General features: G+C 43.6%; 1 protein-coding gene across 4 annotated transcripts in view; it reads right to left on the bottom strand.

Moving 5' to 3' along the window:
* The window catches only part of GRIP2 (glutamate receptor interacting protein 2), a 364422-nt gene that overhangs the window by 177823 nt on the left and 161886 nt on the right, over positions 1-24713 (bottom strand). Inside the window, exon 1 of one of the 4 annotated variants that reach the window (XR_014507912.1) lies at positions 20742-21169. The exons of 1 other annotated variant lie outside the window; for it this stretch is intronic. Coding sequence is in view for 2 of the 3 variants with exons in the window: in XM_083426935.1 (XP_083283061.1) it covers positions 20742-20895 (154 nt within the window). In the remaining variant the exon portion in view is untranslated. Of the gene's footprint in view, positions 1-20741; positions 21170-24713 lie in introns of those variants that run through there. 2 more of the 4 variants (XM_083426935.1, XM_083426933.1) reach the window with 2 other exon arrangements.

Here is a 24713-nt window from a genome sequence, read left to right as displayed (position 1 = left end):
TCCATTTGCAGCACAGAGAACGTCAATGGGATCATAATCCATATTCAGCAATATATATTGGGCATTATTATTTGGACACTTATCTTCGTTCGATATATGAATGAAACTCAACAGATTATGAGAAAGCTCTGAAGTAGCTATCTGCAAATGATGTCGCACTTTTAAATCCTTTTAAATCTCCTCTTCACCTTGTCACTACTACTATAGTCATTCAATTTCTTCACTTAAACCATTTCAAAACATATAGTGCACACATCAGTCTAGAGATGTCCAATGTCATCTAAACATGTCTTTATAAGTTCCATGACTCCTTCATCTCTTCTCAAATGCAGGTTAGTCTAGGCATTTTAAAACTAAACATCAGAGAGATATCTGAATGTGTAGTTTATCTAACAAAATCAGAGCACACCCATATCTAAGGCACCCTTCCCAGGACAATTCACTAAACAGCCCATTACATGGGTCGTGATATTAAAGGCCTTTCCATGTGAGGCAAAGGAGCTTATGAGGTAGAAAGCAACGCTGTGGATTCAGCTTGAAAAATGCATGCTGCTATTCTGAGAAAGCGGCAGACGTCGGTGTTGCTCTCCTTTAATAATTAAATGGTACAGTATGTTTGCTCAATCCACAAATCCATGTACAAGACTCAGCGGCTCTTTCCAAGGAAACAGCTGAGCTTCCTGAAGCAAGCTTTATCTTCCACCTGCATTATTGCTGCTTGCGTTCACTGCCAATTTGTTTTGGAAGGCAAGGCAAGAGGTCCTCCATTGCTACAACGGAGAACAAACGACTTTACCAGACTGTGGTCATGCCACCCTCATGTATTATTCCTAATAGCTGACTGTTTGTATTTTCCACTTTCAGATTATATTAACAGAACCATATGTTAGCAAAATTGTGCCCAGGGAAGATATTAAGTGAAGGGATGAACGGTGTTTACCTCACAAACAGGAGCTCATTACTCCATGCATGTGTGGGTTGGCAAGCTCACACCTAGGGAGAATGTGTCAATGAGACAAACTGAACAGGATTGAAGACTGCTCTGACTGCTATTGACGCAACGTTACTGAAATTGAACAGTAAAATAAAAATATCACAGTCAGCACCACACACAGGTAAATGAGTCACCCTCAACCCAAATTAAATAGAACTGTAAACAGGGATAGACAAACTTTAATTCTGGTTTCTCTCAGTTTTTCATTTCCCCAATCTCTGCTTCAGTTCTCCACATTTCCACAACACTCTGCCATGTTTTGTTTTTAATCCTCATGAAAATTCATCAGGACATTTCCCTCAATAGACCCCTTTTTTATGTAGTTTTCATGAATATATACATTTTTGCAAATATAATGCAGATTTGTAAATAATAATAATAAATTATTATTATTTATACCCTGCCCATCTGGCTGGGTTTCCCAATCCACTCTGGGCGACTCCCAATAGAATACAACCGTACCTTCGTTTTCAAACAGCTTAGTTCTTGAACGTTTTGACTCCCAAACCCAGAAGTGACTGTTCTAGTTTGCAAACTATTTTTGGAAGCCGAACGTCTGATGTGGCCATGATTTGGTTTCCGAATGTTTTGGAAGTCGAACAGACTTCTGGAATGGATTCTGTTTGACTTCCAATATACGACTGTATTAAAAACACGATAAAACAAATGTATGCATTATTATGCACTCATTAGCCTTGTATATGCATTCTATACACATTACTAGAGAACTGCATTGCAAAATTCAGAGAAGGGTGAATTTTGAAAGATGGCTCTGTTTCCCTTCACATATTGTTTCAGAAAGTATGAATTTGGTTGGCCAGCCTTTAAATGCAAACTGGAATAAATTTCTCCCCCATCTCTAGTTGTGAGGAAATGAAAGAGTCAAAAATGGAATCAGGTCAGATATGCCTGCAACCCTTTCCATAGTAACTCACTGGATGTAGAGAAGAGTTAAGGCTGTCATTGGTAGAGGCATCTAAATATAGAAAAGCCATGATTCTTTGATTTAAAACATTAAAGAAATGTTATGAATGAAATATTTTTCTCTCTGTGGTTTGAAACTCCTTGCTTCTGAAGCTCCAAGGCAAGACTGACGGGAGCCTGGTACTGGAGTACAATGGAAGAATGGAAAGGAGATTGTTTCATGTGCTATACTTGCATAATCTGGGTCAGACAGATTTGCTATTTTTAGAAGGAATGGGAAGATATTTCCCCCTTCAAGTCAGATGCACCTACAGTGCCTTACTGCATGTTTAATTTATACGGTGCATAGAATCATAGAATTGTAGAGTTGAAAGGGACCCAAAGGGTCATCTAATCCAACCCCCTGCAATGCAGGAATCTAAGCTGAAGCATCCATGACTGATGGCCATCCAACTTCTGCTTAGAAGCCTCCAAGGAAAGAGAGTCCACCAATTCCCAAGGGAGACCATTCCACAGCTCTTACTGTCAGAAAGGTTTTCTTGATGTTTAGTCAGAATCTCCTTGTAATTTGAAGCCATTGCTTTGAGCCCCCCCCCCCCAGAGCAGGAGAAAAGAAGCTTGCTCCATCTTCCACATGACAGCCCTCGAGATATTTGAAGATGGCTATCATACCTCCTCTCAGTCTCCTTTTTCCCCAGGGCAAACCTACCCATCTCCCTCAACCGTTCACCATAAGGCTTGGTTTCCAGACCCTTGATCATACTGGCTGCCCTCCTCTGCACACGTTCTAGTTTGTCAATATCCTTCTTAAAACGTGTCTATTTTGAAGTAGCTGTTATACTGTGCAAACACTGGTAACTAAATGATATTAAGAGCATTGTGCAGAATAATGTGTTATGTCTTTAATGATAAGACAGATGAGAGATTGCAAATCTTAAACTCTCCATTAAATTCCTCTTCAAAGCAGCTATCAGGGAACAGTGGAGAGTCAATCTCCACATTATTTTTCCAATGGAAACTGCCCCCCCCCAGCCAATTTATAATATATATTGAACCCCCGGTTCAAATATATAAAAGGATGTCACATAGAGGAGGGAGAAAGGTTGTTTTCTGCGGCTCCAGAGAAGCGGACACGGAGCAATGGATCCAAACTACAAGAAAGAAGATTCCACCTAAACATTAGGAAGAACTTCCTGACAGTACGAGCTTTTCGACAGTGGAATTTGCTGCCAAGGAGTGTGGTGGAGTCTCCTTCTTTGGAGGTCTTTAAGCAGAGGCTTGACAACCATATGTCAGGACTGCTCTGATGGTGTTTCCTGCTTCGCAGGGGGTTGGACTCGATGGCCCTTGTGGTCTCTTCCAACTCTATGATTCTATGATTCAGTTAAGCCCAGGTGGCCAATGAGCTCAAGGGTCTGGGTAGGTGTCATTCTCAGGAGGCATCTGCCATGCATAGACTATCTCCATGCTTTGCCAAGCAAACTGGCAGTATTGAAAACTAAGTTTCTTTTGTCTTGCGATATATATGGAGGCGGAAGGTGGAGGAACGTCTTACAGCATTGCTTCCTAGTGCTCATTTAAACTGCTTGAAGTATTATTGAAGCTCTTGTTCTCTGTTCCCTGCAGTGAACCAAAGCCAGCAATTGCTTCTGTGTTTAACTGGGGAAAGCCTTTTAAACTTCCCACTTGGCAAGCAAGTGCTATGCCACAGGTTTGCATGTTATTCATTTATATACTTGGCTCCCATTGAGATTTATATTGTTCTTGTGGCAAGCTGCTGAATTTTATGAAGTGCCTTTTTCTATCTTTGGAAATAATTTCAGGAGCACGTAGAAGAAGGTGCTTGGGGATGCGGTGTGGTTAGCAAAGAAGGCCAATCCGTCCTCAACAACATGGTGCAACAGTAATGATCCGAAAAGGAGATCTTTCAACTCAGTAAGGAAACTGCTAAGGATCACACTGTTGTGCTCTTCTAGCAAATACTAGCTTTAATCAAAGACAATAAAAAATCCTGCTGTATTTCATCTGGCGGTGGCATGTGATGATTATTCCCTGCCACTATGTAGGGTACAACCTGAAGAGTTGCACTGCGGGAAATATAAAGCTGGAGAATATTTTCAAAACAAAATCTGCCCTGTGCTATGACAGCCTGTGTTGGATCAACAGCTTTGTTGGTACAATTGTTATCTCTTGTGCGGAAGCTGCCAATACTGCAGGTGGCAGTGAGCTTTCAAATCCCTGTGTTCCCTAGCAGGCGCTTGTCATTTGTTCTTGGCAACAGCAGCGGCTGTGGGCATGGGAGTAGTAGCCCCACAAGGACCTGTAAATAACCTAGTGCTCAAACATCTCAAGAGGGAGAGCTAAGTGGTTTGGGCTTTGGAAAGAGCACCAGGATTTGTTCAGGAAATGTTTTCTCTTTCCATTGGCCACAAGGGAAATCATTTTGGAATAGCTGATACAGCCAACTTTTTCTGGTTCAGCTAACATTTTGTGACACAAACACATGAATCCAACTCTTTAAAAAGAAAATTCACAGTACAGACATTCAAGTGGGGGGGGGGGAACCATGTTGCGTGCATCTATCTTCATGGAATACGTTGGTTCTCTGATCTGTTTTCTTTCTTGCAGTTTTCCTCTTTCCCTTAGCAGCTGCTCCACTAACGGAACTGCCTTGATCTCTCTCAGTTGCAATATATTCGCTGAAATTGGGGCTCAAAAAAATATTATTTCATGGAAAGGAGAAAAAGCGGGGGGGGGGGGGGAATCCTTCCACAATTTGTTGGTAATTGCTTCAAAATTGTTCGCCTGTTCAGGAACCATTGCCCTCACTTCATATTGACTTGGTTTGCCTTCAGTGATATTACAGATGGGCTACATGGCATTACGATGATCATATTCACTACCTCAGATCTCTGCAACCTTTTCAGACCCAGGATCCACTTTTAATCCAGACCTGCATTCGGGGACCCATTTCTTAATCTTTTGTGATATATTTGCGTGGTGGTAGTACTCAGATCGGGCTGTGACCAACTAGTGGGTTCTGACCCACCAGTTTAAGACCAATCCATTACAAGATCCTTGATTGGCTAGGATCAATCACACTTAGAGCAAGACGCAGCCAAAAATTGCACAGCAGAAAATAGGTGTAAAAAAGCAAAGGTTTTGGAGGAACATTGCAGCCCCCTCCCCTAAAAAGCTTCTCTTTGGGACTGAACATCTTTGAGTTACATGCAGTTGTGTCCCTCAATTGTTGAAAGTCTCTTTCATCCAGCAGTGGCTTCTATGGGCAGGAAGGAGAGGGAGGTGGTTTACATGGATTCTTTCTTCCTGCAGCAGACCCTGAAAGTACCTCTGCTCCTAAGTATGCTCCATAGGGATAGGGCACCCTTTCAGAAAGCATGGGAGGTGGCACAGAGAAATGGAAAATTTGTGCAAATCATCTTCTCTCCCTTTTACGTTTTTGGAAGCCTCCACTGTATAAAATAATGTTCAATCAGTGGAAAGACACAATTCGATAAAACCCATTTGGCACAATCTTTCCAAACTCAGTTTTATGGCAATCCTTCATCTTCGGGACACTGAAAGAAGGATCTTTCCCCTCCGGGCCTGGAGGACAGAGCAAGAGACTCATACTTAAGCATCAGGACGACTGCAGCCAAATAAAAGGATTCATATTGTTTTATACTTAGGGAATCTTGCCATATTTTCTACCCCTGCATTTTTCTGCATATCTTCCTTTCTTGTTCAAGCCCTTATTAGCAACGTAAGAAACCCCTTGTGGATCAGGCCAATGCCCCAGCTAGTCCAACACCCGGTTCTCACAGTGGCCAGTGAGAGGCCTATTGGAAGATGGAAGCAGGATCTGAATGCAACAGCACACACACACTCACTCTCTCTCCACCAGTTTCCAGCAACTGGTATTCAGAAGCATACAATTTCCGACAGTAGAGGCAGAACAACACCATTGTGGCTAGTAGTCACTGATAGCCTTATCCTCCATGGGTTTGTCTCATTCTCCTTAAAAACTCTCCAAATTAGTGGCCATCACTACTTCTTGCGGAGTGAATTCTATCATTTAACTATGCGCTGTGTGAAGAAGTACTTTCTTTTTGCCCACCCTGAATCTTCCAGCATTCAGCTTCATTGACTATTGAGCTAGGACACCAGCAAGTCGTATCATGTCCAAATGGTGGGGTGATCAGTATCACAGCACAGATATTTTGTTTTTCATTTCAACAGTTTGCATACCGCTTAGCCCCAGTCGTCTCTAAGCAGCCTACAAGAGACCCAACACAGAATGACTAAAAATGTGTTAAAACTATAAAATCAGAGTTCAGTTTAAAAGGCTGCTGAAATAAATGTTTATTTCAACATTTTGATAAGTGAGTGAGGAGCAGGAGCCAAGTGTAAGTAAGAGCCCATATGTGAGGGGGCAGTCGTGGGTCAATTGTTGGGGGAAGACCTACCCTACCATTTCGCAAACCACTCTTGAGGGCTTATGGCAGAAAAGACATCCAATTAAGATTGATGCTATTATGTATCGGTCACACAGTTGACTACTTATGGGTGATTGTTTACAGAATGATGCACACAATTTTAAATGGCAGGCCGGCTTAGAACAAAAGAACCTATCTTTTCCCCAAAGTCTTGATTTATAGTCTGAGGCAAAGCTATCAACTTTCCTGTAATCAGCCACAACCCAAAAAGACAAATGTGATCTAAAGAGAGGGAAGAACCAAGGCAAGGCATTAAATCTCACCTGTCATTTTTTTAAAGCATAGAAGAGGGAAAAACACATACAAATTTCACTGAGAAATGAGAACAGGAAGTGTTGCTCAAAAGTTGCTCATTTGCCTTTCTGGCTTTCTTTTAGACTCTTCCCTAATTCTTCTGGGGGCATTTGTTGGTGGTGGGACAGTGAGAAAGAAAGAGCCGTAGGAGCTATCTGTAGTTGTGTTGCTCTAAGTATATCAGAAGCAGGAACACAGCCCTGGTGGCAATGGGACCTTCAGATGAATGGCTGTAGAGCAAGGTCAGTATACTTCAAACAAACAAACAAACAAATGACAAAAAGTATGAAGTTAAATCTATTCTTTGCATCAGTCTTAAGCAGAAGATGTAGGAAGGATATTGACCCAGACCAGGACTTTGTATAGCAAAATTGCTACTGACTGCCTGTCTTTAAAGAGCTGGATGTCCCTCGCTCCCTTGATGAGCTGAAGAATGCTATCAACTCTCAGGCATTTGAGAAATCCCCAGGACAGGACATAATTCCAACAGCAGTGCTGAAAGCTGGCCTCAGCTCTTCCCTCATGATGCACCTCCATGGCCTTCCCTTGAAATGTTGGGAAACAGGATTCATGCCACAAGACACACGACTCCAACATTGTGACCCTCTGCAAGAACAAAGGTGACCACCTTGACTGTAACAACTACAGTGGCATCTCCCTGCTGAGTACTGTGGGGAAAACCTTTGCCCGTGTAGTTCTCAACAGATTGTAGTCACTTGCTGAGACGATCTATCCCAAGTCACAATGCAGCTTTAGAGCTCAGAGGTCGACAGTCAACATGGTTCTCTCACTACACCTGCTCCAGGATTAATGTTGAGAGCAGAGATGCCCCATGTACATTGCATTCATAGACCTGATGAAGGCATTCAACCTTGTCAGCCAAAAGCGACTCTTCACACTGCTCAACAAGACAGAATGCCCACTTAAACCCCCCAAGATGATTGTATCCTTCCATCAGAACTTGCATGACACTGTCCAGTATGATGGTTCATCCTCAGACGCCTTCCCTATAAAGAGTGGTGTGTAACAGGGCTCTGTTTCGCCCCAACTCTCTTTGGCATATCCTTCTCATATGCCTTCAGTTCAACTGAAGATGATTTGTACTTCCACTCAAGGAGTGACAGGGGTCTGTTCATCCTGGCACATCTCTATGCCAACAAAAAAGTGAGGTGGGTCCTTATCCGTGAGATGTTGTTTGTACATGATGCAGCCTTGACAGAGCACTCTGAGGATTTATAGAGACTCATCAACCATTTTGCCCAAGCCTACAGGGAGTTTCACCTCACCACCAGCCTGATGAAGACTAACATCCTGGGTCAGGACATCACCAGCACTCCATGTGTGCCCACACACTTGAGGTGGTAGACAATTTTGTCCGTCCTCCACAATAACTCTCAATTGTCACTGAAATGAACAAGAATATTGCCAAGGCAGCTAACGTCCAATACCAATATGAAGATCGATCAGGCTTGCGTGTTGAGCATGCTGCTTTATGGAAGTGAGTTGTGGGCAACTTACGCCCACCAGGAGTGACACCTCAATGCTTCCATATGTGCTGCGTCAGGAAGATTTTGGGCATCATATGGCAGGACAGAGTCTCAGACAAAGCTGTGCTCTCCCAAGTCCACTTCTGTCTCAGGGACGTCCATGCTGGTTTGGTCATGTACACAGAATTCCCCAAGGATGTGCTCTATGGGGGGCTGGCTTCAGGCACCAAGCCCGTTGGCAGACCAACCAAAGATGTCTGCAAACATGACATGAAGGCTGGAAATATTAACCCCACCATGTGGGAATCCCTTGCAGACGACTACAGTACCTGGAGACAGACAGTCAAGGCATGTGTCCACAGCAGTGACCAGAGGAGAAATGACTGTTTGGAGGAACATAGACAGACATGGTGCATCTGTCCTAGCTGCAATAAAACATATCTCTCACATATTGGTCTCTACAGCCACAATTGGTGCTGTAACTCTCCAATGATTTGACCTTACCCCCAATAGCACACTCTTCCATAGTCTCTTGAGACAGATGGATTCCAGCAAATGTCCAGACTTCTTCTGGCTGCTATGCCTCCTCCATTCATTAGCCAAAGAGGAATGTGTTGACCAGTTTTAAATCAATTCTTAACTGCCAATATCTACACCATGTTTTTATAACTAAGATGGGAAGACCCGAAAACAGGGAAACTGGAACCAGTATGGTAATTCACTGCACCCTCTTTTTCCTCAGTGGTTCTTGCCTTCCCCCGCTGACATCCACCTTTCAAATACACGATAGTTGTCAAGTATCACACTTAAACCAGCAGTAGTTAGGCTTATGCAATGTAAGAAGTAGGTCAGAACATCTTGAATCACCCAGGGGCAAAACTCAAGAGTAATTAGCCACACAGAATGTTTTATTGGAAGAAACTGACTGAAAGACCCACAAGCAGGCAGATAAGAAAGCAGCCAATGGAACAACCTGCTAGAACAGCCAATTTCTCTTGCTATAGGTAGCAGGGGTCTGAAGCGCATTGCAAGGCTTTGGTTAACACTGCAGGAGCTGCAGTCCATTTGCTCAACCAGACTATAGGGTGATAGAATCGTAGAGATGGAAGGGACCCAAAGGGAAATCTAGTACAACCTCCTGCAACGCAGGAATCACTGCTAAAGACTCCCTGGCAGATGGCCATCCAACCTCAGTTTTAAAACTTCTAGTGAAGGAAACCCCACCACCTTCCAAGGTATTGGGGGCGGGGGAGAGAAATCCAGGGGAGATTGCATATCTTACAGACCTGTCAGCCTAACTAGTGTTCCAGGAAAATTAGAGCCAACCTAGACATGATGTTAAATGCATCTAAAGTTTATTTTGTGGGGATGGGGAGGCAGGAGGTTGCCCCAATATTTCCCTGCAAATATTTCCCCCCTTAATACCAGATACACACTCCTACCGTCCTCCACCACCATTTAATTTGAACTCTGTGTCATCTGCCCGCAAGGAATTTATTTTAGAACTATATTACTGCATCCATGCCAGTTATCCAAGTGGGGATAAGTTCCAGGGGCAACGTGCTTACTGCGGGTTGGTTCTTCCTTGTAAAGAGGTCAAATGAGGCTTGCAGTATTATTATTTTTTGCAATATTTGCATTTATTCACAAATACACAGATTGCATGTAGATAGAGGTATAGCTAAACAAACTAACAGACACCCCGAATTCCCTTCTCAGAGCTTAGGGAGAAAGATATGGTTAGGGAGACAAAGATGCTTTTTCAAGACCCAAACTCAGCTCTCTGACTGTCCTTTCTCAGTCTGTGCTTTACACATTTCCTAGTAACTTAAATTCAAAAGGCCTGCTGTTGATAGCAATCAGCCAATCTCCCCAACAAAGGAGGTACTTGCTACACCCATTAGTGTAACCAACTTTCCAATTGGTTGGACCACTTTAGCAAGCTCTTGGCTAGACCCCAATTTGAGGACCACACACACAGCAAGTTGGAAGGGACCCTGAGGTCGTCCAATTCAACCCCCTGGTTTATAACAATATAGTGATGGAAAATCCACAGACACTCTCCAAACAGAGTAATGGAGAAATGGGGGTGGGGGTGGAGTGGGGAGATTGCATTACAAAGAGATACACTTAGGGACAAAAATACATATCTTAACTTCACATATAAGCTGATGGTGTCTTTTATCTGGCTATGATTATCCAGGAAAGAGATCTTGGAATAATAGCTGAACACTCGCTGAAACGGTCGTCACCGCAGCAGTAGAAAAAGCAGATTCATGGTGAGGAATTATTGCAAAAGGCACTGGAAATAAAACAGAAAGCGGATAGCTCCGTTTGGTTAGAGCGTAGTGCTGATAACGCCAAGGTTTGATCCCAGCTGCATATTCCTGCATTGCAGAGGGTTGGACTAGATGATCCTCAGGGTGACTTCCAACTCTGAGTCTATGAAGATACCGGAAGCTGTCCTGAACCAAATCTGTCCACTGATCCATCCAGGCCAGTATTGTCCACATCAGTTTCCCCTAACCTATATATTTTTGGTTGTAGCTCCAATCATTAGAAGTTGGGGAAAGGTCTTGGCTCAGTGGTAAAACAACTGCTTTGTTTGCAGTCCCAGCATCTCCAGGTAGGGCTGGGACAGAGAACCCTACCTGAAACCCTGGAAAGCTGCTACCAGTAGACTATACTGTAGACTATACTGGGCTAAATGGACCAGTGGTCTGTCTTCCTATGTTTCTGTTATCCCTGGTCATTGGGGCCGATTGAAGTTGTAGTCCAAGACATCTGGACAGCACCAGGTTGGACAAGACCAGTCCATGTAGAAATGGGAGTGCCTTTCCAGATGTTGGTCTCCCCCACCATTAACTGGAGGTGCCAAAGACCGAATCTAGAACCTTTTGCATGTGAAGCCTGTGAACTGAGTTACGGCCACTTCCCTAATTTATCATAATTCTAGAAGAGTCCATTTGTGGAGGGTGGGGGGTATCACTACACCTAGTTTGCTTGGCTGTATGAATAGGGTTTCATCATGTCCTGACCTCACTTTCACTTCCTTATGCACTATTCCCTCCAAACCGTACCCATTCAATTAAATTTAGGGGTTTTGTGTGTGTGTGTGTTGCTCCTGAAGAAACTATATGAAGCCAGAGACACTGGAGAACTGACATTTATGTAGATGCCATGCTAATCTGCAGCAAAACATTATCCTTCCTTATATGCTTTTTTTAAATAAAAAAAGTAATATTTAAATGCTTGCAAGCTATCTGCCAGGCAGATGCCGAAGAGGCACCTCTATTATGCAAACAATGGGGAAATGCAGCCTTATCTTTTCACACCACCAGGCCTCTGGGCTGCGAAATACATTTTTGCATTGATTTACATTTTATTTGCCAGATTCAGCTGGCTACAATAACTCTGCTCCATGAATGCAAAGGCATGGATGCTGCTGCTCTCTTCCCATGTGCTTTAGCTGCTGCCTACACGGCACTTCCTCTTTATCATTTTCATAATCTGGGAAGCAGCAGGGTGCATGAAATCTCTCCTGAGCTCACTTTTAAAAAATAAATACCTCCACAGCCCCTCCAGAGTTCTCCCTGATTGTTTGAAGCACCTTGAGGGATTGGGGGGGGGGGCATAGAGATTACCATCCTCTTCTTGCCTGTAGACAATTACCACGGCCAAAGGAGCCATGAATATATCAGAGATGGACTGAAATGAGAAGAAGCGGGCATTTGTGGTGTAACCCAGGGCTTCAGCAGCAGTATCTTATGGAAGAATATGATGCATGGTCACCAATTCAAAATTTGTTTGTTCATATTTCAGGAGCCAGGCCAATAATAAATAGGGTGGAAAGCTAGGAATGGAGGAGAATGTTGTTTGGGCCACAGTGAACTGATTCGCACCTCCCAAACGAATACATGGTTTGGGGATGTAATTATCCTTTGGATTTTGCACCTCTCTGAATTTTGTGATATGGTTCTTGCCTCAAGAAAGGACCAAAATATGTATTAAAAAACCCCGAAGTGTATTTTAGGATAAAATACATTCAGAAATGTGTATATTGAGATAAAATGTGAATTTAAATAACATTTTGCAATGGAATACATATTTAAGTATGTATATAAATAAGATTTTGTGTGTGTGTGTGTGTGTGTGTGTGTGTGGACTTAAAAAGCCCCCCCCCCCCCCGCAGATTGTGGAAAGAGAATGGAATGGGATAAATATGTGCAAAATTCCAGCAAAGTCTGGAAACAGACTAAACCTATCTCTAGCTGCAGCTTGGAATTGATATATCGGTTTAATTAATTGACAAAAGATGTGTGGTTAATAATACAGTTGTTTGTTGTTTTAAATATTCCTTATATAGTTACTTATTGAAACTCTGGCTGCCAAACCTCATCGCAGCTAAGTGCTTTGTGGGGATGGAAGGATCTGTCAATTAAAGTTCTCTCAATTTCTTAGTTTCCCAATCATAAATTCAGTCCTATACGCTTCTGCAACAATTTGCATTTTTAAAAGAAATTCTCATGGAAGTTTATTAGCATTTTAGAGCAGAGTTCTATAGCAAGATCCAGCAGGAACTGTGGGGTTAAGAACCAGCCAATCTCCAGGTGAGCTGTGAGGTTCCTGGCGCACACAGGCTACTCTGGCTTAACACCTTTGTCCTTGGTCAGCTGGAGATATGCCAACGTATCTCCACCATCCTGGCTCAGACCTGGCTGGCTGAGCTGAGCCTGGTGGATCTTAAAATGGCATAAACCCTTAAACTGACATAAGCCCTGAAAAAGAGCCCTTCTGGGGGTGTGGTGGAGGCAGGACCAGAGAGGCAGGACTTAGGCTGGATCAGCTCTGCCACATGACCTAGCAACGTGACATAAGTTATACTGGTAAAAAGGGTGGTGAAACTCGAACACTATTTTAAAGGTTTGTTTTCCCTCTGCCAGGCTTAGGCTGGCTCATTCAGCAGTAGCCCCACTCCTGAATGGGTTTTAGATCTGGTGGTGTACTTCACGCCAACTGAACTTATGCCAGAGTTGCTTTATATGCCAGATTCTTGTGTATAGGATTGCTCCCGTAGTGTGAGTTTCTCATAATGAACACATTTTTATGTGCAGTTTTCACTGATGTACTCATTTTTTTTTGCAAGAAATTCCTCCTAATGTAATGCATTTTTGTATGTTATTTTCATGCATACCGTATATTCATTTTTATGCACACTTTCCCCTAACATATGCATTTTTGTAAAAGCTGTTTGGTTACGGAACAGCATCACAAAATTTGGATGAGCACAGATGTTGGAGGATGGATGTGTTTCAGTTCTCATATTGCTTTGGAAAGTGCAGATTTGATAGATTTGGCTTTAAATATGAGCGGAACTGAATCTCTCCCCCCCATCCCTATTTGTGACAGAATATCAGGAGTTCCAGAATGAAATAATATGTTTCATTAATGGATGGCAGTCGTAATGATCAGTAGAAACATTATTATGAATGGACTTGGTCCATATATATTTTTTGCCACGTTATTCCTCATAAGAAATGATATCCCAATGGCCAACATAATTTTGCAGAAATGATGACTCACACATGATGCATTATTCATCATTTTGATTCATTTAATTAATTGTTGTGACCTCTTGATAAAATTCCATCTATATTACTGCTGACCTTGTGTCACTTCGATTGCACTTTGACAGATAATGATTTTTTTTCTCTGTATGTAATAATTATAATAATTAGAACAATGCTGCTGCTGCCTGTGGCTGCCATCTGTCCACTTGTTAAGCTAGAGGAAAACTACAGTGACTTCTGATACATTTTTTGTATATTTGGGGCTTTTGGCTTCTAGAAGTAGAAACTAATCTCTGATTATTGTGCATGCGGTCTTGTAGTCATATAGACTGGAACACTCCAAATCAGGATATACAGAAGTTAAGTTGCCTGTCCAATATTCTTCAAGTTGATTGGATCTATAATATTAGATCAGCCTTTCTCAACCTGTGCGTCCCCAGATGTTGTTGAACTACAACTCCCATCACCCCTAGCTAGCAAGGCCAGAGCTCAGGGATGATGGGAGTTGCAGTCCAACAACATCTGGGGACCCACAGGTTGAGAACCGCTGCATTAGATGAACTGAGGTCTCATTGAAATCAGTGCAACAAGATAGACACACCATACATTTCAAGCATGCTGATCCCACCTTAGTCATGGCTTCTCCCAGAGAATTATGGGAGCTGTTGTTTATGCAGTGAGATGAGAGTTGTTAAGAGACTCTTATTCCGCTCACAGAACTACAATTCCCAGAGTTCCCTGTGACGAGGGATTGATTGTTAAACCACTCTGAGAATTGTAGCTCTGCGAGGGAAGCAGAGTGTCTCCTAATAATTCTCTTCACCCTTGACAAATTACAGCTCCAATAATTCTTTGGTGGAAGCCACAACTGTTTAAAGTGGGGTTATAGTGCTTTAGATGGATATCCGTGGGAACTAAGTGCAAGTAACAGTCTGGATTCAACCTAGTATCTGTATGTACAGCACTTGGGGGAAGAGGAGAGAAGGTGAGGCACCCAGAGGCTCATATACCTCAGTTGCTTAGGCTCAAGATTGAGTGAATCCCTTGTGACAGTTGGCTGCAGGCAGGTGAAAGGGCAGTAGCAAAGAGGGAAGACCTGTCTGCTGGCCTCCCTCAGCAGCAAGTCACTGTTTAGACTGAAGGGAGATAGCACATGAGGCAGGCTATACATCAGCCATTGGTACTAGCTTGGCCCTTCAACACCTGGATTTCCAGGCCAGGAGGACTATGAAGCACTGCATAGCTCTTGCACATGAAACTGCTTATAGGTCTCTTCTCTCACCCGCAGCCCCACTTGCAGAAGGAGCAAGCAGAAAGTGTCTGATCCACAGGACTCCTGACAGCAGCCCCACATTTGCCTGACAATATCCATATCAACAATTTCTATCGTCTCTATGCCTCTGTTGCTTCCCCGTGAAATGAAGGCAACCATATTGCCTGGTGTCAAAACGGATATTGTACAACAATGTGCATTAGTATGTGCACGTTCCTGAGTATGATAAGATTCCAGGGCCATAAATATGGCCAGAGCTAATTATGTAGATAACGGGTACATAGGGAAGATCTGCATGAAGACATTCCCTGCATAATAAGGGGCGTGTGTGGAAATAAGCTAGTATATAAAGCTTTACAAAGCACACCATTAAATGTGAATGCTGAAAGGAGCAATGACCTACATATCAGGAACAGTTGCAATTTCCTCTGCATTGTGTCTGTAGCTACATTTTGCCTGACCCACTAATATCCTTGCTGAATGGAAGAAGGAAAAGCTGCAGACAGACCTGTTTGCTAACTCCCCCTGCTCTCCCAGTAAAGCAAGTCTAATTGATCTCAAAGGGACTTCGGACTGCATAGGACTGCACTGTGAATCTTTCTTGCCAGCCCTGGGATACAGACTCCATGGAGGGGTGGAGATGGTTACCTGACCTCCTGGCACAGTTGCTGCTGCTGTATACTAGGAGGGAGAGTGGTAGGCAGTGGAGAGGGCAGTATAGTGCAAACACACCAGCAGAAGCACCAGATTAGCTCTGCTGCTGAGTTTGCACCACACCAAGCTCACCACTGCCTTGTCCCTTCCCTGTAAGCAGCAGTGACTCTGGAAAGCACCTCTGCCCCACCACACTGCTCGCTACTGGATACAGGGAGGTGGTGGAATAAGGACAGAGTTGCATGTGCTGCACACTGCATCCTAAAGCAGCCTGTCTTCCTCTGTCTCCTTGGTTTTTGTCCATCATGCTTTAGAGAGGCTGCAGTTCTCTAAACATTTTTCTCACTCCCACCCCAGTCTTCCACCCTAACTGAAGTACAACACTCAACTTATGTCCCTTAACGTATGTAGTTCATAGTTTCAATTCTATCAACGCTTAATTGTATTTTGATGATTGGTTTTTCTGTTTTTGGTGGTTCTTGTTTTTATCTGTAAGCCGCCTCAAGTCCTTTCAGGGTATAAATAAATATATAACAATAATAATTAATAGGGCTGACTCCACAACAGCCATGGCATCTTGGGACTCCCTGTGGGACGTCATACTTGCAGACAGCAATGCCTACCCTGAGCCCCATTAGTTTTAGTATCCTAATAATAACGTTTTAATTATTGGACAACTACAAAATATATGAATAAAGTCTGCTTGTGAGGTTTTGCATAATTATGCTAATGCAAGACATTTGGCTGTGCGATGGAAAGCCACTTCCGACCTCAGGAGGAGGTGGCGTTGCGGCCTTCACACCCCCAACACAAGCACAGTGGCTGGCTTCCAGCCCCCACGCAATCTGGGGAATCCTTGGGCCATGTCATCCCCTGAGCCAGCGCAGCCCCGGGATCTCCCTCTTTGGACCGCACAGCTGCTTCGGCTTCCCACCCACCCTTTAAGGTTCCCCTTCTGACCTTGCTATGGACCTCGGTTGGTCGCCATTAAGGGGGCTGGTAGGAATTTTTTCCACTTGGCACCAGCCATTTGGTTTTTTGCCTACCTCGTAGCAAATCGTCACAACTCCGTTGGTTTTGGTGGTTAGGCATTGGTAGAGGTATTGTTATGTAGATATGTTGGGGGGGAGCGCCATAACCTCCCCCAAATATTGAAGGGTAGTCCGGTAAAGGATTCTGGGGGGCATGGCCTCATCCGAAGCCTATGGAGGTCAGGGCCTAAAGCGCCCCCCCGAGCGGTGACCCCGGGGGTGTACCTAGTTGATGTGCATCAGCAGGGCTCCCCCTGCTGGTGTTAACCCTTCCTGGTCTTCAAGCAAACAGGCTGAAGCCGGATAGTCGGATAGAATCAATGCCTAAGCCAATACCGCTCTTTACTTGTAACCAATAAAGGTGTGGCCAATTTTAGCCCATTAACCTAAAATAATGGTGTCTGGTGTCTTTATTCATACTGGTGGGAGGCGGGAACTCGCCACGCAACCTCCCCCCCTTCCACACTCCCTATGTGCTCCTCCCCAATCTGCTCTAAGTTTCCTCCAACCCTCCACAGCAGATTTGGGGAGGGCACATGGGAAGAGGCAAGAGAGGGCAGTTTCTGTTGCACAAACCAATATCCTTGCACTAGTGGAAGTACTTCATTGGATTCTGGCCTATATTTTAAAAGCTGGTAGACTGGAGAAATTTCTTGCGCTTGTTTTCTTTTATAATTTATCCATATTTTCTAATCAGAGCACTTAGTGCTCCTCTTGCTGGAAAGTACTGGAATAAAAATGGCCATGTCATCCAATGCCTCCGCCACTTCCTCAGCCGTCATAATATCCCACCAATTCATTAAACCGTTGATAGAATCCAGACACAATGAGTGCCATATAGATAAGTCACCAGTCATCCCAGAGGCATAAGATAAAAATGCATTATTAAAAGGGGGCGATTTGGGATGATAGTCATGGATATAGCTTTCCTTTGATTTAATATCAAACCTCCAGGGATGCTTGTACTGATGGCGATTTTCAGTTGCCTCCATCCAATTTGCTTCTTTAAACCATAGCATACTTTTAAGGTGCTCATTCACCATTTTAACTTCTGCTCTTATTGTGTCATCTGGGTGCTGCCATCCTTTCATAAAAGCCATTCTTGCAGCTTGGTAATAGCAGAAGTGACTCAGCAGATGAGGTGAAGCCAGTACACTAACTTTCTAATATGAGGGTTGTTGTTGCTTGCCAGAAGGGAGAAGGGAAGGGTGAGGTGACAGGGATGCAAACATACTCTCCCAGTGTGCTTATACCATACCATAACCACCACCTCACCCCTCTTCCTACCAGTAAGCTAGTGTAGTGGCTCCACTCCACCTAACGAGCCACTTCTGAATATATTTGGCACACCAATGCCTCCTGGTTTTGCTTTTTATTGGGTACTGGGGAAGGGAGTTGAATATATATATATATTAATGAGTTTCAGAACAAACACAAACAATATACAGAATAAAAACATACTGTATTCTGAACTCAAAAACATCAGCCGCCCTTCCCCTTAGTAACCACAGACCCTCTCACATCCCTTCCCCAGAGAGCTTAATTGCACTAGCACATCCAAAGCATATTCAAAATACTTGGTCACAGCAGGAAGAGACAGATGAAAGAAAAGGGATTCAATGTGTGCACCTATCACATACCTAAAAGAGCCAAACAGGTCTGCATTGGCCTGGAACTCCTCTTTTATCTCCTTGCATAGTCTCATATTCAATAAAGGAACTACTACTACTACTACTAACATGCCAATGGTTGCACCACATCCCAAACAAATGGACCTCACTTTCTTTATAACATACGTTTGTGGCCTCGCTAGGAGATTTTTGGGCCCATATGAAATCTAATACCAACATTTACTAGAGCAATGGGTTGAACATGCATGGGTATTTTTATCACTCAATATGTAATTTAGAGAAAACATTCATTTAATGGTATAAATTGTTCCCATCAAAGAGACTGGACGTTTCTCCATAGCTCTTGATCTTTAACTTATTCAAAGAGCTTACCTTTTGGGGGCCATATATGCCATCCCTTTAGAAAACAACAACACCTGTTTTTCATTTGAATGGGGTTTTTGTGGTCTTTCATCAGATTTCATCCTTTTCCTTGACATCACATGGTATCAGTTTTAAATCACATTTCCTGCCACAATCAATTTCCTCCCTTACATGGAGTCTCATAGATCCACACAACCAATCAGGTAAGACACAGAAGATGGTGTGATGTTGCCTGGTGACCCATGACATTACTATGTCAGTGAACATCAGCACAGGGAGTCCAAATAAATCAGAAACGAGCACAAGGCATGCTGCACTCACATCAGCATGCTTTAGTGTAAGTGCATAATTTATGCGCTGATGGCAGTGACGGCTGCTCCATTCAGATTACAAACAAGCATGGGCAAACGTCCCCAGCATAACAATTGCCACAAAATGCATGATTGTATTCTGCAACAAAACAGAAACCATACCTGGAAGCAGGGTCAGTGTCAGGGGTCAGCATTATCAGACATCTGCCAGTGCCTATACAGTGGTACCTCAGGTTACATACGCTTCAGGTTACATACGCTTCAGGTTACAGATTCCGCTAACCAAGAAATAGTGCTTCAGTTTAAGAAATTTGCTTCAGGATGAGAACAGAAATCGTGCTCTGGCAGCGCGGCGGCAGCAGGAGGCCCCATTAGCTAAAGTGGTGCTTCAGGTTAAGAACAGTTTCAGGTTCTGTACGGACCTCCGGAACGAATTACGTAAGTACTTAACCCGAGGTACCACTGTACACCTTTCGGAGATCCACTGCTGATCACCAGAGCCTCCTGCTCCTCTTCCTTGTAGTTGCCATGTGTTAACTTGCCCCCTTTAAGCACAAAATCATTGAAAAGATGCAGCAGCACTTTCTTGTCACCTTGCACTTCTCTTCTGGGTGGTTGTGTGGATTGGGAACAGAGAGACACTGCAAGTGAATGGAGTGCAGTGACATTAGACAAGAAAGAAGTGGGCGCACTCAGAAAGGGGGTCCCTCTGACAACATCTCACCCAAGGACACCCCCCCACACACAAAAACAAACTTGGAGCTAGCACTGCATGGATACTGTAGACTCGGTTCTATTTTTTCTGTTTTGCAAAGCACATTCACCAGTGGAAGCATTTAAGCAGGTGCATGAAAGGGTTCTTGGCAGTGTGTGCAGAGCCTGTTGTGCATACAGGTGTAGGCTCTGTTCTTTTTGTTTTGTTTTTTGTGGTTATTATTATTATTATTAGGTGTGGGCTCTGTTGAATGAATGTGCATAGGCTGTGAAATTATTAAAGATGGGATACAAATTTGATTAGTTCACATTTAAAGGCCCACCTTCCTAATTCACACTGCCTGAAACAATAGGTGAAATGAAAAACATTTGTTCTTCAAAACATTTGTTTTTCAATACACATTTTGAGATGCAATTCTCCACCCAAATAATGGGAACTAAAATGCAGGTATCAAAGAAAAGGATGCACAAATCTACATATTAGTATAAAAAACCTCTACAAAAATACATTATATTAGAATCTTAGGCAAAATTGCAAGGGGGGGGAGTGCATACAAAATTGCATGCAAATTTTAATCTATTAGGAGAACTATTCACTAGTGGTGAATTTTCATGAGAACCTTAAGAAAAATTCAGAAACTGTGGCGAACAGAATTTAAGATTGGGGGAAAGAGAAACTGGGAGAAACTGAAATCAACAGGTTTGCCAATTCCTAGACAGAATGAGCCAACACAATGCTCCTCCCACCCACATTTGTTCCCCGAACATGTTTTGAATGATTGAACCAGACTGACATTTTCACATTCAAATTACAGAGGTGGGAAATGTAATGTAACCCATAATCAAACTGCAAAGCTGGATTTAAGCAATGTCTGCATGAATGGCCCTAGAAAGCATAGATAGCAAAGATGACCATCTGGCTACTGAACAACCCTTAGTCCCTCCTTTCCTCCCCTCAGCTCCTGGCACATAGCAATCTCATTCACACAGTCTCCTTACCCCTTACACAGAGATGCAGATTGCATAAGCCAATGTGGTGGTCACAGGATCCCTGGCTTTCCATCTCCTCCTCCACCCTGAAATCCTCTTTCCATCTCCTCCTCCTTCTTGAAGATTTTTTAACCATCTGGAAAACCTTGATAACTTTCTTCATTTTCTCTGCACCACCAAGGAGAGAGGGTAGAAGAGAAAGTGCAAGGTCTACAAATCCTTTGAACTCCTGTATTTGAGCAATCCTAGCTTCTTCATTTGAAAGAAGAATGGATATATATATATACCAGGACCTTCAGCAACACCCACAAGCGCTGGTGTGGTTGTAAAAATAAAACAAAACCTTCCCCGCATGTAGGGAGGAGGAAGAAAAGGTGGAAGGCATGAAGCCACAGCCTGTACGTGGTGCTCTCAAAAGTGTGAGCAGACACACACACGCACATGCACACACAGAGAGCTCATCTCTGGCAACTTGTGCAAGCAAATAACTCAGAAGGGCAGCAGCTCGTTTTACGAGGTTTCCAATTTCTGTTCTCAATGCTAGATGCATTCTGGCAGATCTGAAATGCTCTCCGGGCAAAGAGTGTCAACACTGGTGAAGAAAGAGCAGTGACTCTTCAAAACACAACATTGGCTTGAAGGATCAGAAATAGCCAGTGCGGAACCTGAGAAAAGCTTCCAAGTAGGCTTCTTTATAGCAACAAACCTTTTTTTGGTTTTTGTTTCTGTTTATCTTTTTCTGTTTTTGTTTATCTTTTTCTGTGGTAAGGTCAATGGGCCCTTTAGAATTGGACATTAATATGTTGGATAATTTCTGGCCAATGTCATACATTCCATTTTTGGGTAAGGTGTTTTGTGTGTGTGGTGCCAGGGCTAAGAATGTGTGGGTGGAGCTGTTTATCTGGGCCCATCACGATATAGCTTTAAGCCTTGGTTGCCCTAGTTACTAGATTATCCTCACGGGGAGCTAGATGGGTGGGTGCTGCTTCTGCTGGGCCTCTCAGTGGCTTTTAATACCATCCATCATGGCAATGTTCTGAACCAGTGTGCAGTGCCTCCAGCCCAGTCTTGTGGAGAGGTCTTAGAAGGTAACTCTTGCGTTTGGCCCCTTGGCCTTTGGGTTGTGCTTTTCAAACCTGTTACAAGCTCACCCAGATCACCAATCTTTTCTTCCAAGTCAGCCTCCAACCCTCCTTCTAGTGCCCACTCATCCATGTTTGGCTATCTCTCCGTCCATCCAGACCCTGACAGAGGGTGGGGCAGGTGGCAGTGAGATTAGGGTTGTGCAGGCATTCTGGGGAAAAGATGTAACATTTTTCTATAGGGTTGGACATTTATGTGGTTTCCTGTTTTCAGTTCCATGGGACATCTTTAAGATGAACCATAGAATCATAGAAACATAGAGTTGGAAGAGACCACAAGGGCCATCGAGTCCAACCCCCTGCCAAGCAGGAAACACCATCAGAGCACTCCTGACATATGGTTGTCAAGCCTCTGCTTAAAGACCTCCAAAGAAGGAGACTCCACCACACTCCTTGGCAACAAATTCCACTGTCGAACAGCTCTTACTGTCAGGAAGTTCTTCCTAATGTTTAGGTGGAATCTTCTTTCTTGTAGTTTGGATCCATTGCTCCGTGTCCGCTTCTCTGGAGCAGCAGAAAACAACCTTTCTCCCTCCTCTATGTGACATCCTTTTATATATTTGAACATGGCTATCATATCACCCCTGAACCTCCTCTTCTCCAGGCTAAACATGCCCAGCTCCCTTAGCCGTTCCTCATAAGGCATCGTTTCCAGGCCTTTGACCATTTTGGGAACCAATTCAGGGTGCAGTCCCATACACATTTATCAGGGGCTTGAAAGGAAAGCACCACTGCTCTGAATTGTGCTTGGGAACAGACTGGAAGCCAACGTTGCAAGTGCCAAAATCTCCTCCTACACATCGATTCAAAGTGTCCCTTCCATACGTACCAATGTTTTGGTTGGTTTTCTTTTTTTGGCTCCCTATAATCCTTCATAAATTCCCCATCAATAAGATTTATGAGTACAACTCCACTTTATTTTGATGGTTATTTCTAACGCTAGTACTGCCGTTGTGTCGACATAATTAGCAATGAGTCTAATAACACTGAACCAATGTAATAGTCATTTTATCAGCTTCCGGCTTCATTAGTCAGAGCTGACATAATCAATTCATGTTGCCACTAGCTGGGCCCAAGCAGCAGCAGCAGCACTTTCCATGTGTAACAAAAGCTGGCCTGGGGAGCTGCAGCAGGGCAAGAATTTCCTTCTCCAACTGGCAGCAGGAGGGGATATGCCTGAAGGAGCAGCTCCATTCATAATGAATATTATTGCAATGCTGGCACGTTCACCATCCAATCCCAAGGAAATACTAAACACCTGAGAGGGTCCCTGAAGGTTCCAACTATTTGAAAGTTGCCCACTTTAGTAGGGTAAGAGGCATAAGGCTCCTATATTCTCTTTGATCCTGTAAAAACTGGAACCAAGTTTTTCTGGTCCTTGGACTGGAGACCATCACACTCCCTCTACAGTTCAGCATTTTGCTTACGTGGATGGAGCTAACCACATTTACCCAAAGTAATCCCTTTCGCTTGTGGACCCCAGGCCTCTGCCTGGTTATCCTACCTTCTGGAGTCAACCTTGGTTCTGGTGCTGACCCTCTCTTCCTGCTTCCTGTGGGACAACACCAATTTTTCATTCCTCCAGGAATTGGGTGGTGGTAGTGCAAGCACTTACATCTGATGGACTTTCAAAAAGTGGTTGGAATCCGTCTGCTTTTCCACACACACAAACCCTCTACTTTGTAATGACTGAGCCAGTTGAAATAGAAAATGCAGACTGTAGGGTTAGATCTGGACCCTGCTCTGTCAATCGTTCTCCTCTTACCTAGAAGGATCTCCAGTCTTTGCATGATCAGTTACATGGTGGAGCAAGTGAATATGCATATACAAAGTAAGGACTAAGCTGTTCTACAGGTGTCTGTTGAAGGTCAGGGGCTGTCACAGGATAAAATATTAGGCAAGAAGCTTTGTGGAACATGGCAGTGATATGACCTGTCAAAAAAAACCCAGGCATGTCATAGCCTAAGATGAAATATCTCATGAAAAGACCACAACTGTCAATCAGGGATCATATTGTTATGGGAGATATTGAAATTTTCAATTACTTTCTTTATGTTGCTGTAGTCTAGTGGCTAAGAGACTAAACCGAGAATAGCAAATCAGGGATGGAGGAGGAAACTGGATCAGTTAGCACATACCAAATTTGAAGGAATATACAAACCACTATACAAAAGGAATATACACACAGCTATCCTTTGAAATTTGCACTTACTGATATGTTCAACAGGTTCTTAGAATCAGTGTTTGGCCACAGGTTGCTCCTCTTTTTTTGTCACAATTGCCAATTTGTGGTTTCTGAAATGCTTGTGGTTTCTAAAGGGCCTCAGGCTGCTCCCAACCTTTGTCAGAGCAAGTTGCTTCCTTGGAGCTGTCCATGGTCCAACAAACAACCTTCGATCAGCCTTGTCCCCTTGTCCTTGCCAGCAACATGACACATGGAGCCAGAACATGACACAAATACACCAGGAATAGGGAACTCCGACTCACAAGCCTAATTAGCTCCAGCATGGGTCCCAATTTGGCCCATGAGGCTGTTTTCCCAAGCCACGCCCACATGCCCCACACTCCTGATTATTCCAGCACTGGGAACTCCCTAATGGAACTAAGGAGGTACAGCACATTGTAAGCACCATCAGTTGACTGACTGCTGGAGGCTGCAAAGCCCTGCACTTTACATGCCCTAATGAACATGGCAGCACCTGCAAGGCATCAGGTTTCGCAAGTGATTATTTCAAATGACATGGGCAGAGTAACATGGTTATGTGACATCACTGGCCTGCTGGGGTGGAGGAAAGGACCCCCCCCCTCAGCCTTATGTAGTTCCCCAACCCTGCATTGC

The sequence above is a fragment of the Podarcis tiliguerta genome, assembly GCF_965153285.1.
Source record: "Podarcis tiliguerta genome assembly, chromosome: 2".
Lineage (NCBI taxonomy): Eukaryota > Metazoa > Chordata > Lepidosauria > Squamata > Lacertidae > Podarcis > Podarcis tiliguerta.
Note: the sequence above shows the minus strand (reverse complement) of the source record. Positions and strands in the feature narration are given on the sequence as shown.